The following is a 12,701-nucleotide window of genomic DNA, read 5'->3' as shown; positions in this document are numbered from 1 at the left end:
GTTTTACAGGCAACTACAGGGCTGCTCGATGGGGTCCCCAGTGGCCCCATCATTTGCCAATTGTTTCATGTGGGAGGTGGAGCGGGATTTGTTCTTTGTAGATGTGAACATTTCAAGCAAGATCTTACTCTATTTCCGCTACATTGACGACCTCCTTGTCCTGTGGAATGACGATATTCAAAAACTTATAGCGATCATTCTGAAACATAATAACACTAATAGCCCCATCAAATTGACGTGGACATTAAGCAAAACTGACATCTGCTACTTGGATGTTCGGATTCAGTTGGTGGAGGGGAGGGTTGAGACATCCCTATATAAAAAACCCACAGATCGGAACACCGTTCTCCGGGCTGAGAGCTCCCACCCCAAAGCGATGATTCGCAGTCTTCCCTACTCACAACTCCTCAGAGTCTGCAGAAACAATACTAACCCCACCATACGTGAAGCGCAGTTAGAGGAGATGATAATAAAATTTAGTGAGAGAGGATATGCAGTAGCAGAACTTAAGAAAGCACGAGATAGAGCACTGATTAATTTTCAAAAACATGCAAAACAGCGCCATAAAACTCTGCCCAGTGAAACCATTCAATGGGTGACTGAATATACCGCCAACAGTCCCACTTTGGTTAAACATGTTAGGAACATGTGGCGAATGGTCACTACGGACCCAGATTTAAAATGCTTTCAAAACAGCAAACTTTTGGCGAGCTTCGCGAGGGGTAAAAATTTGAAAGACTTGGTTGTCAAGACCGACATCACGGGTTTTGACGCCAAGAATGCACCCAAGCATTTTTTAAGCAAGAAAAATGGATGCTTTAAATGCTTGGGGTGCACGACTGTGAATCCTTTCCCCATATCCACACCGGTCAACGACTGAAGATTAGGTGGCCACTCACCTGTACGTCCCGTTTTGTCATTTATATAATAATCTGCCCGTGTGGGCTCTATTATGTGGGCAAAACGGAATGCCAATTGAAGGTTAGACTAACCCAACACAGGTCTGCTATACGGGCAGCCCTGGTAGCAGGGACTAGCGACCAACCCGTGGCTAGGCATTTTGCCACACAGCACCACACCTTGGCAAGCCTTAGATATAGGGCCATTGACCATGTTCCAGCGTCAATAAGGGGTGGCGATCGGGGGAAAAAACTGTTACAGCTAGAATCCAGGTGGATTTTTCGCCTGGACTGTCTAGCTCCTAAAGGACTAAATGAGTCCCTTGGATTAATTAATTTCCTTTAAGGCATGCTTGACTCATTTGTGTCCATACACTGTTGCATATATATCGATAGGTTTATGTGGAATACTAATCCTGATTCATTAACCATGTCCTAGAGTGAGAATGTTTCACCTAGTTTAATCACATGATTTCGGTAATTACCATAAGTGGTTGAGTTATGCTCAGGAAAACAACTCATTGATATATACAGTGTTCCCCCATGTATAGAGCCATCCAGGTCCTGTACCATCCAGGGTTATGCACCATATGAGAGCGTATTTTATATAAGATTTTGCTGCACTAGACTCGTTTTAAATAATTGTGTTAAATAATTATTTTAAATGATTATTGTAAATAATTATTTTAAAACACCATTTTGGACTTTAGATATATATGTCTTGATTGCGTGTTGTTTTATGATTATACACAGGTTTTTATTGACACTCTAGCTTTGATTGAGCGCTGTTGTGAAGTGTGTCATTTTCACAGTGATTTATCCGTGTCTCTTGTTTTGTTCATTTGTTTCTACAGGGCTCCCAGCGCGTCTCCATGGTGACCGGCGAAGCCTGCACGCGTCACTTCCGGTCGGGCGGTGACGCCTAAACCGGAAGTGCGGGTCGGGAGACGCCGAGACATGCTGTGGTCCACGCAGCTGGGAGTCATGATGATGGGGGTAAGTGGGGTCACTTTATGGTATTTATACATTGTATTGTTCATTGTTGAATTGTCTGAGGAAGGGGATACGTCCCCGAATCGTTACTGGTTTCACAATAAATTTCTTCACGGCGTGAAGAGTGTTTTCACTTTAAGCTACAAGTCTGTGAGTGCCACCTAATTTCTTCGTCTGTATATATAATATTATATATTTCATTTTATAATTGTCAGATGTGCGGAGTTGTTTTAGGTATTCATAATATATCCACTGGGGTTTATAAATACACTTTATATATATATTCAAAGGTTTGGATCTATGGGTCCCGTTTATCCTACACGGGGGTATCATAATTTTTATGAATAAGGACTGTTAGTCATCATCCCAAGGCGCTCAGAACCCTGCAGTTGCGCCATTGGAGGAATAGGGCCATGTGACTGGAGCACATGATAGGAAGTATCTGGCCGTCCCTGTGGAGCGCAAATTAATGGCGCTGGAATGCATAGGCTCCGGCCAGCAGCAGTGTGTGGGCGCCGAGATCGAGCGCGATAATAGGATCTGCTGCGAGTAGATGAGTATGCTGGGTAGCACACCTTTATATTTAAAGGATTGGCAGTGGTTGTTAGCCGCTACATACCTGCGGGGCATACTTGCCTACCTGACCCTCTCCATGAGGGAGAAAATGCTCTGTTCCTGGACTTTCCTGGTAATGTATGATTGCCATCACCTGTGGTGAGCTAGTTAATTGATAAGAAAGGTGTTTCACCACAGGTGATGGCAATCATACATTACCGGGAAAGTCCAGGAACAGAGCATTTTCTCCCTCATGGAGAGGGTCAGGTAGGCAAGTATGCTGCGGGGTATAATTAAATGGACTGACAGTTCAGCGTCCCGCCCTGCATATAAGTTATTGGCGACTAGGGACTGTCAATCAGGGTGTGGGTGTAATAATTTTCCTGAATGGCATTATGGGTATAATACCAATAAACGTTTTCCTTAATAGTCTATTAGTATTATAAGTTCATTAATGTAACCCCTCCCCTAACACTCTAACATGAGATCCTAAATTACTTCTCTAGGGGATGGTTGTTCAGTATCTGTGCCTCCACCCAAGCTAATTATTTGGGCTTGCCTGGGTAAGCCTTTCGTTAATAATGAATAGTAACTACAAGTCTATCTGTATCATAAATGTATATATGTGCACATTCATTGCAATATAATATTATACCTGTTCTTGTGCTTGCGTTTCAGGTCTCCGGATGGGATTCCAATTCACATCAACATACTTGGTAAGTATAAGTACATACATTTATTTGTCACAAAAGAGTATTTGCAGGCAAACATTTCTTACCAACATAGTAAGGCAAATTACATTCCAATCTTGTCTCACTATTTCCCCCTTCTAACGCCTATACAATTTGCTTTGCATGCAATACACAAAAATTACCGTAATATTAGTAAAAGAGTGACCCGGGTACTCAAAAAATTAAGTGCAATGTCTAGGCCCTTAAATTAGTGTACACCAGTAAATACCTTGTATGACATCCAAAGTTAAATGGGCAGAAAGCCATCCACTTTCTCTTGAATTAGATTTCTCTTTTCCTATTTTTTAGCAGAAGGTTCCTTATATAGTGTAGTATACTAAATAAATCCACACCAAGACTCAGTTATAGGGTGAGTTATATATGATATCCACTTCCTTAATTGTACTAGTTTTCCACATAAAGAACAGCAGGCAATATCGATGAAACAGTCTGCACAAAGTATCCTACACTCCGTTACAATTGTGTCTTTTCTTCCTGAAGTCCTATGTAGTCTAACAGCTGGTATTTAATAACTGTATCAATCTCTACTGTTGCGGGTGTGATATTTCAAATACTTGATACATTTGTAAGTGGATGCCCTGTACTCTGCTACAATTGTGTCCTTCCCTTGCCGAGTTTCTACCTGATGTAGCAGCTAGTGCCCTGTGGCTGCATTAATCTTAGCTGCTTTCACTGCAAAGTTCCCTTTAGGTGATATGATGCAATTTATGAAGTTGCCATAAATATCCTTTGCGACCCTAAGCTGTATTTGTAGTAAACAGTGAATTTATCTCTCAGTTTGAATGAGTTAAACTTTCCTCTCCGCTCTCCTGTTAAGTACTTAGGCTCTTAATACTGTCCCGTAGCATAAATATAGATTATATACGTTTCACATACAGTCTGTATTTTCTAATCTATGGTTGTCCCCTAGGAGTAATAACTGTTTAACTTCCGTACATAAAGGGTAATAGAGTATATTAAAATCTCCTTGGGAATGTGGTAGATCCAACTTTGGATTGTAATATTTTCCCCAAAAGAAGCTGTAGCCTATTGTATTCCACAATGAGTAAGTCTCTTCTAATTCTGCAGGATTTATACTAGGGCTGCCTTTTAAACATATGTCCTGGTTGAGAAATATTTCAATGCTAAACACTACATGTGTTCACTGTCTCTATTCTTGGTAACTACCACAAGGTTATGACAGTGCTATGACGTCTGTAAAGTATTCAATTCTAGCCACACAGTTCAATTCAAGTAAATATATACGTATCCTCTATATGGCATTTATGAATAAACATTCAGTGTGGCACAAAAGTCACTACCTCTCCTCTCTGCATGAATACTGATGGATACAGGAAGCTATATAATAGTAAGTGTGCGGCTCCGTCACAGTTCAAATCTTCCACACTTACTGTACAACCTGCAGTATTTTCCTGCACTATTAATGTCTTTTATATTATCGAACTATTCCACTGAGCATAACCATCTAACAGTTACGGAGGCTATTGCTCATTGTATCAACAATCTAAGCCGACAGTCTAACCTGCACAGCTAAGTGTACTCAAACAGCTGTAGTGTTAATTGCAGTGTAGGTAGCAGTTTTTCACTTACAGCCCCTCACGATTCTGTTAACACCGTCAACACCGCTGTCGCTCCCCCGACTCCTTGTCTAGCCGGCCCATCAGGCACCTCCTCCACTGCTTACTGGAGCTCCAGCATCTGAACTCCGCCTCTGCCAGAGAAGAGAAGTGGCTATTACTGGCGTCAGTGTTGCTATGGCACCGGCCACTTCTTCCGCTGCCTCCGCTGTCACTGGCCGCCAGAGTTTTTTTCTTCCCTGGTTACGCCGCCTTCTGCCAGGCTTGACTGGGGCACGGTGGGGGTTTACACTTCAGCAGCGCCTCAGCACTGCCGCACCGCCATCATCTTTTCCGCCCGGCACCCGGAGATCACAGCCAGGTATCCCTCTCTTGCAGCCGCTTCTGTGCCCCGCTCTCCGCTGCCTGGGCTGCCTTGTTCCGGCTGCAACGCCTGAGCTCCAGCGGCCGCTGTGTCTACAGCCCTCAAGCAGCGCCCTGAGCTCAGACGTGCGCACTCACAAGGGGATCAGCATCTATCTTGCCGCTGACAGGGAGCGCTTTTTATATTCTCCCCCGTCAGTGGCACGCGGACCCCTAAACCTCTCGTGATCCCCCTTTTTCCCGCTCTGCCCGCGTGAGTCCTTGCTCTATGAGCACGGGGACACTCTGGAAGCTTCCCTAGCTTCTTCCACAGTGCCCCGTGTAGTGTATATTTAACCCCTTCAGCGCCATTAGAAAGTGTCTGTCCATCTATATTATATACAGCAGTTCCTATCTCTCTATATTGACACTATTTTATACATGTTTTACCACATAAATTAACACATCAATTAATTTATATACACATATAGGTATATTACACCAATATATATCATTTAACACATACATTGTGTAATTTTACCACATAAATTAACACATCAATTAATTTATATACACATATAGTATATTACACCAATATATATGGTTACACTCTCCCCCTGGTGATCTAAACAAAGGCATTTGGGTTAGGTCACAACAAATATACACAATATTGGTTTATTTAGTAACTATTTATATAATCCTCAAAGTAGGGCCAGGTAAGTATAGTATTAGGATGTATTATCCGGGGTATAATGCTAGGGATTCCTAATTCATCATAAGTAAGCATAGATGGGGGTTGACATGTTCTTCTTGGTCTATGTATAGTTTCTTGCTCTATGCTTATATCACTACAGGGGGAATAATGGTCAAATCCCTCTCCTGGACCACTACTCTCCTTATCCTCAACAGCACTGTCATACTCTACAGGATCTATACAGGTAATTGTGTGGTCAAACTCTGAAAGAGACTCAAGGGGTCCCCTGATGTCTCCTATATCAGTCACTTCCCCACTTTCAACACATGGATCTTTATAATAACAGCCCTGACCTTCATCTTCTCCCTCATCACCACCATCACTGTTAGATCTTAGTGAGTCAGTTAGCTTATTTGATGTCTCCTTCCCGAATGGTATTACCTCCTCTTTACTTTCAAGGTCTTCTAGGCGTACTTCTCTACCTATAGGAAGTAGATTTTGCCTATGATGGGTCAAAACTACACCCTGTCCATTTTCAAGCTGTATTCTATACACCGGTAGGTCTTTAAACTTCTCTACCACTACATAAGGGTCCTCCTTCCATCGATTGGAGATTTTAAATTTCTTTGGCATCCCTAGCCATCTTAATAACACTCGGTCCCCAGGAAACAGAACCTGATCCCGCACATTTCTATCATAGCGAACCTTGTTCCTTTCCCCCAACCTACTGGCAGTTCGCTCAGCTAAAGCATAGGCATCCCCCCAATTCTCTTCTCAGTCTTTCTACATACTTTAAATGAGAAACACAAGGGTCATTGCCTGCATTAGTTCCCATACATACATCTATTGGGAGCTTAGCCTCCCTCCCAAACATTAAATAATAAGGTGAGAACCCAGTGGCCTCATTTCGGGTGCAATTGTACGCGTGTATTAGACGGTCGATATGCCTCTTCCAATACTGTTTGTTTAAGGGATTCAGGGTCCCTAACATGTCTAACAAGGTTCTGTTGAATCTCTCAGGTTGCGGATCACCTTGAGGGTGATATGGAGTAGTCCTAGATTTAGTAATCCCACAGCTCAAACACATTTCTTTTATTAGTCGACTTTCAAAATCTCTCCCTTGATCTGTATGCAACCTGTTCGGCAAACCATAATGGATAAAAAACTTATCCCACAAAGTATTTGCTACAGTGGTGGCCTTTTGATTTGACGTCACATATGCCTGAGCATAGCGAGTGAAGTGGTCTGTTACAATTAATATATTACACTTCTTTCCTTCTTCTACTTCAAGGGAGAGAAAGTCCATACAGATCAAGTCCATGGGCCCTTTGCTTTTAAATGTCACTAAAGGAGCTACTCTGGATGGTAGTGTTTTCCGCAATACACAGTTTCCGCAGTTTTGGCAGTATTCTTTTATCTCCTTCCCCATACACGGCCAGTAAAATCTATCAGCTATAAGGTTTAACGTTTTCTCGAACCCTAAATGACCATGCTTATCATGTAATGCGTGCATTATTAGAGCACGGTGTTTCTTAGGTAACACTAGCTGAAACTTCTTTCGCCCATCCACTTGTCTAGTGCTGCGGTATAATATCCCTGCTTTTATAAGCAAATTACGCTTTTGTTTCCTCAACAGTCTGACTTCTAATAGAGATTCATGGGCAATTTCTGATTTTCTACTGCCAGGAATTAAGTGTCGTATGCTGGGGTCCTGTTGTTGCTCTTGCCGAATTTGATAGCGTTTCAGTTTAGGCAAATCTTCAAGCTCTACATGACTAATCCAGCAATATGATGGAGGCAGTGCTGTTGACTTCATTCCCAAAGCACTAACTTGTTCACTTCCAGCTGATACTTTCAAACTCATTTTATGACACATTCCTTTGATTTCTCCCGCTGGTATCTCTATCCACTCTTCTTCGGTATTTTCCATCTGCTGGTTTGGAATTCTAGAAAGGGAGTCGGCGTCAATGTTGCTCACACCTGGTCTGTATTTCAGTGTGAAATCATATAGCGCCAGGGCAGCCAACCACCGGTGACCCGTGGCGTCCAGATTTGCCGTTGTTTGGACATAGGTCAGAGGATTATTATCTGTTTGTACTTCAAATGTCACTCCATATAGATAATCATGGAATTTATCTATTACACTCCATTTCAAAGCCAAGAACTCTAATTTGTGAGCGGGGTACCGTTTTTCGCTACTAGTTAGACCTCGACTTATGAATGAAACAGGTTTCAATCCATCGGAATGTTTTTGATACAGAACACCCCCCAATCCTTCTAAAGAGGCATCAATATGAAGGACATAGGACAACCCAGGATCTACATAGGCTAATACAGGAGCATTAGTCAGTTTTTGTTTTAACAAATTAAAGGCCATTTCACAGTCGGTAGTCCATCTTTCTCCAAACGGATCATTTACTTTATGCAAGGGGCCTCCTTCACCCGACCGTTCTCGTCCCTTCTTCTTATTTGACGTTGGATATCCTCTTGTCAAATCAGTTAATGGCCTAGCTATACTGGAATAATTCGGGACAAACCTGCGGTAGTACCCGCAAAAGCCTAGGAAAGATCTTAGTTCTTTTAACTTTGCTGGTCTAGGCCAATTCTTAACGGCCTCCACTTTTTCTGGGTCGGTGGAAACCCCGCTTCTGCTTACGATGTGCCCTAAGTATTTGACCGTGGATTGGCAAAGATGACATTTGTCCAGGGATAATTTCAAGCCCCCTTCCATCAATCTATCCAGAACTTTAAGAAGTCGTTTATTGTGTTCCTCCAGGGTGGCTCCAAAAACGATTATATTGTCTAGATATACAATGACTTCCCTATAGTTCATATCCCCCACAGTCCTTTCCATTGTTCTTTGAAAAGTAGCTGGGGCTCCTTTTACTCCTTGGGGCATGTTTAGAAATTCAAAGAAACCTAGCGGGCATATAAATGCAGTTTTCTCACGGTCTTCCGGCTTCATGGGGATTTGGTAATACCCATTCCTTAAATCTAACACGGAAAACCAAGAGCTCCCTTGGAGACAGTCTAAAGCTTTGTCTATCCTTGGTACTGTATACTGGTCTGTAACAGTTCTTTGGTTCAGTGTGCGGTAGTCTACACACATTCGTATTTTTCCACTCTTTTTCCGCGCAATCACTATGGGGGAAGCGTAAGGACTTCTAGACTCGATTATAACTTGATTCTCAAGTAGTCCTTTAAGGTGTTGTCTTACGTCTTCAAAGTCTGCAGGAGCTATCCTGCGGGATCGTTCCCGGAAAGGAGTCTCATCCATTAATCTAATACTATGCTCCACCCCATTAGCTGTCCCCAGATCCCATTCTCCCATGGAGAATACCTGTTTCTTAGATTCCAGCTCCTGAATTAAAGCAGATTTTTCCTCCAAAGAAATGTCACTCCCTTGGAAACAGATATCAAATTTATTTTCTAAAACAATTATACTCTCAGCTGATTGAATGCAACAATTCCGTGCAGAAGACAGTTCCTCGTTTCCTTCGTACCATTCAGCAAGTAACGGGTATATCCGGGTGTTAGTCCCTATAATCACAGGTGGTTCATCCCTCCCTTCAGGAACTTCTGGACATATCAACGCAATAAGTGATGTCTGCATCCCTTCCTCTTCTCTTACCCTGTTGTTGATTTCAAGAGTAACTTGTACATACCCTAGATAAGGGTACTTTTCAACACTTAGACCCCATATCACTAATCCGCTTAAAGGCTGGATGGGTACATCAGGAATGTTCTCATGGTACCAATTTTCAAATATGATAGAAACTTGGGATCCACTATCCACCAAGATCTTGCAGTGGCGTCCATTTATATTAGCATTCAAAAGGGGAGCAGGTCCCAGCAATCCTTCTGGTAGACTTCCACTCCTCCAGGAATTCCCCATAGCACAGTGACTAACCTCTAGGGGGCCTGTGAGGGGCCCTCAGACCGCCCCCGTCCGTTTCCCGACCCCGAACCTTCCGTATTCTGGTTACCACCTGAAACACGGTCAGTGTTCCGATTCCAATTTCTATTCAAATTACATTCAAAGGCCCGATGTCCTGTTCTCCCACATCTAAAACATACTCTATTAAAGTTGTTACTCCCTCTACCTAATCCTTTTACGGGGCTGCTTTCGTTGGATATTTGCAGAGAAGTATTCACAGCCTGTGCTGCAATGAATTTGTCAATTTTCTTATTTTGTTCATCCATCAGCTTTAATATTTTTTCTTCAAATGCATTGCTTTCCACTACCGGTTGTATTACCTTGACCTTCTTTACCGTTTTCTCTCTCATTTCTATTAATACCTCTTCTTGTTTGACTTCTTTTAACAGTTCGTTAAAAGTAGGAAAAGGTTCTTTAATTCCTGAACATCTTAATTTCTGAGCTACTGGGTCGGTGGTCAAGGCACCCCGCAGTAACTGTTTCATCCTGCTTCTGTCCACATCATCCCTTACTATACCTCCTTTATCCACTATCTTATATAGTAGCTTGTCTAACCTAATCAAGAATGCACTTAGCTTTTCCGTCGGTTCCTGGAACGTGTGGTGTAACCTAGAGGTGAGATCTCCCACGTCCTCAAGGGTGCCATATGCATAATCTAATGCCTCAAAGAATGTTTCTAAAGTAGCATTAGGATTACTACGTCTAGCAGCTTGTATAATTCCCATAGCCGGCCCTCTCAAGCTTTCTACTACCCTCTGTCTCTTGATCTTATCTGGGCACTGCCATTCTTCCACTTGTTGTACCGCCGCTTCTTTCCAGGCCTCATATGTCTCCTCTCCTGATGGTACAGGTAGAATCCCGGAAAAAATCCGTAACCGCCTATAACTCCCTTCATAATGCCACCTTTCTAACTGAGTGACCACTCTATCCATTATGACCTCAAACTGTCCACCAGTGGCATTTGCACCAGTATCCTGAGCGTCACCCCCTTCACCACCACTATTCCTCTCACCTCTATTAGGGTTGTCTAGAGGGGGCACTGATATATGTGCACTAGTTGCTGTTTCTTCGTCCCCCCGTATGTTAGGCCACATCACATTCCACCTCCTACCCATCTCTTCATTGGCTACCACTATCAATGGTAATACATCAGTCTCCAATTCATTTTCTGTTTCTATCAGCACTGCTACTACTCTTCCCAATCCTCCCATCCATTTATCTACAACCCTTGGCCTAATTATTCCATATAACCTGGCTAACCTTTCCACTATCTCCTCATCAGAGAATTCCGAAAAATTCCCTCCCACACTTAAACATTTCCTGGGATCTTTTTTCTTCCGTTGACACCAAGCACTAATATCTTCCCCAGTAAACTTTTCCATTGTTATATCCTGAATATATTCGTCTCGGCTAAGTGCCTCCAAATGTAACCCCTCCCCTAACACTCTAACATGAGATCCTAAATTACTTCTCTAGGGGATGGTTGTTCAGTATCTGTGCCTCCACCCAAGCTAATTATTTGGGCTTGCCTGGGTAAGCCTTTCGTTAATAATGAATAGTAACTACAAGTCTATCTGTATCATAAATGTATATATGTGCACATTCATTGCAATATAATATTATACCTGTTCTTGTGCTTGCGTTTCAGGTCTCCGGATGGGATTCCAATTCACATCAACATACTTGGTAAGTATAAGTACATACATTTATTTGTCACAAAAGAGTATTTGCAGGCAAACATTTCTTACCAACATAGTAAGGCAAATTACATTCCAATCTTGTCTCACTATTTCCCCCTTCTAACGCCTATACAATTTGCTTTGCATGCAATACACAAAAATTACCGTAATATTAGTAAAAGAGTGACCCGGGTACTCAAAAAATTAAGTGCAATGTCTAGGCCCTTAAATTAGTGTACACCAGTAAATACCTTGTATGACATCCAAAGTTAAATGGGCAGAAAGCCATCCACTTTCTCTTGAATTAGATTTCTCTTTTCCTATTTTTTAGCAGAAGGTTCCTTATATAGTGTAGTATACTAAATAAATCCACACCAAGACTCAGTTATAGGGTGAGTTATATATGATATCCACTTCCTTAATTGTACTAGTTTTCCACATAAAGAACAGCAGGCAATATCGATGAAACAGTCTGCACAAAGTATCCTGCACTCCGTTACAATTGTGTCTTTTCTTCCTGAAGTCCTATGTAGTCTAACAGCTGGTATTTAATAACTGTATCAATCTCTACTGTTGCGGGTGTGATATTTCAAATACTTGATACATTTGTAAGTGGATGCCCTGTACTCTGCTACAATTGTGTCCTTCCCTTGCCGAGTTTCTACCTGATGTAGCAGCTAGTGCCCTGTGGCTGCATTAATCTTAGCTGCTTTCACTGCAAAGTTCCCTTTAGGTGATATGATGCAATTTATGAAGTTGCCATAAATATCCTTTGCGACCCTAAGCTGTATTTGTAGTAAACAGTGAATTTATCTCTCAGTTTGAATGAGTTAAACTTTCCTCTCCGCTCTCCTGTTAAGTACTTAGGCTCTTAATACTGTCCCGTAGCATAAATATAGATTATATACGTTTCACATACAGTCTGTATTTTCTAATCTATGGTTGTCCCCTAGGAGTAATAACTGTTTAACTTCCGTACATAAAGGGTAATAGAGTATATTAAAATCTCCTTGGGAATGTGGTAGATCCAACTTTGGATTGTAATATTTTCCCCAAAAGAAGCTGTAGCCTATTGTATTCCACAATGAGTAAGTCTCTTCTAATTCTGCAGGATTTATACTAGGGCTGCCTTTTAAACATATGTCCTGGTTGAGAAATATTTCAATGCTAAACACTACATGTGTTCACTGTCTCTATTCTTGGTAACTACCACAAGGTTATGACAGTGCTATGACGTCTGTAAAGTATTCAATTCTAGCCACACAGTTCAATT

The 12,701-nt window shown here is 41.9% G+C and overlaps 1 protein-coding gene across 1 annotated transcript; it reads right to left on the bottom strand.

The window, feature by feature from the left end:
* Positions 1 to 9,724: 9,724 nt before the first annotated feature.
* On the bottom strand, positions 9,725 to 11,131 carry LOC134993876 (paraneoplastic antigen Ma1 homolog). The gene has a single exon (XM_063950908.1). The coding sequence runs from the start codon at positions 11,129 to 11,131 to the stop codon at positions 9,725 to 9,727; it is 1,407 nt and encodes a 468-aa protein (XP_063806978.1).
* Positions 11,132 to 12,701: the final 1,570 nt, after the last annotated feature.

Source organism: Pseudophryne corroboree, chromosome 2 (genome assembly GCF_028390025.1).
Source record: "Pseudophryne corroboree isolate aPseCor3 chromosome 2, aPseCor3.hap2, whole genome shotgun sequence".
Classification (NCBI taxonomy): domain Eukaryota; kingdom Metazoa; phylum Chordata; class Amphibia; order Anura; family Myobatrachidae; genus Pseudophryne; species Pseudophryne corroboree.
The sequence above is the reverse complement of the archived record's forward strand: the minus strand, read 5'-3'. Positions and strand labels throughout refer to the sequence as shown.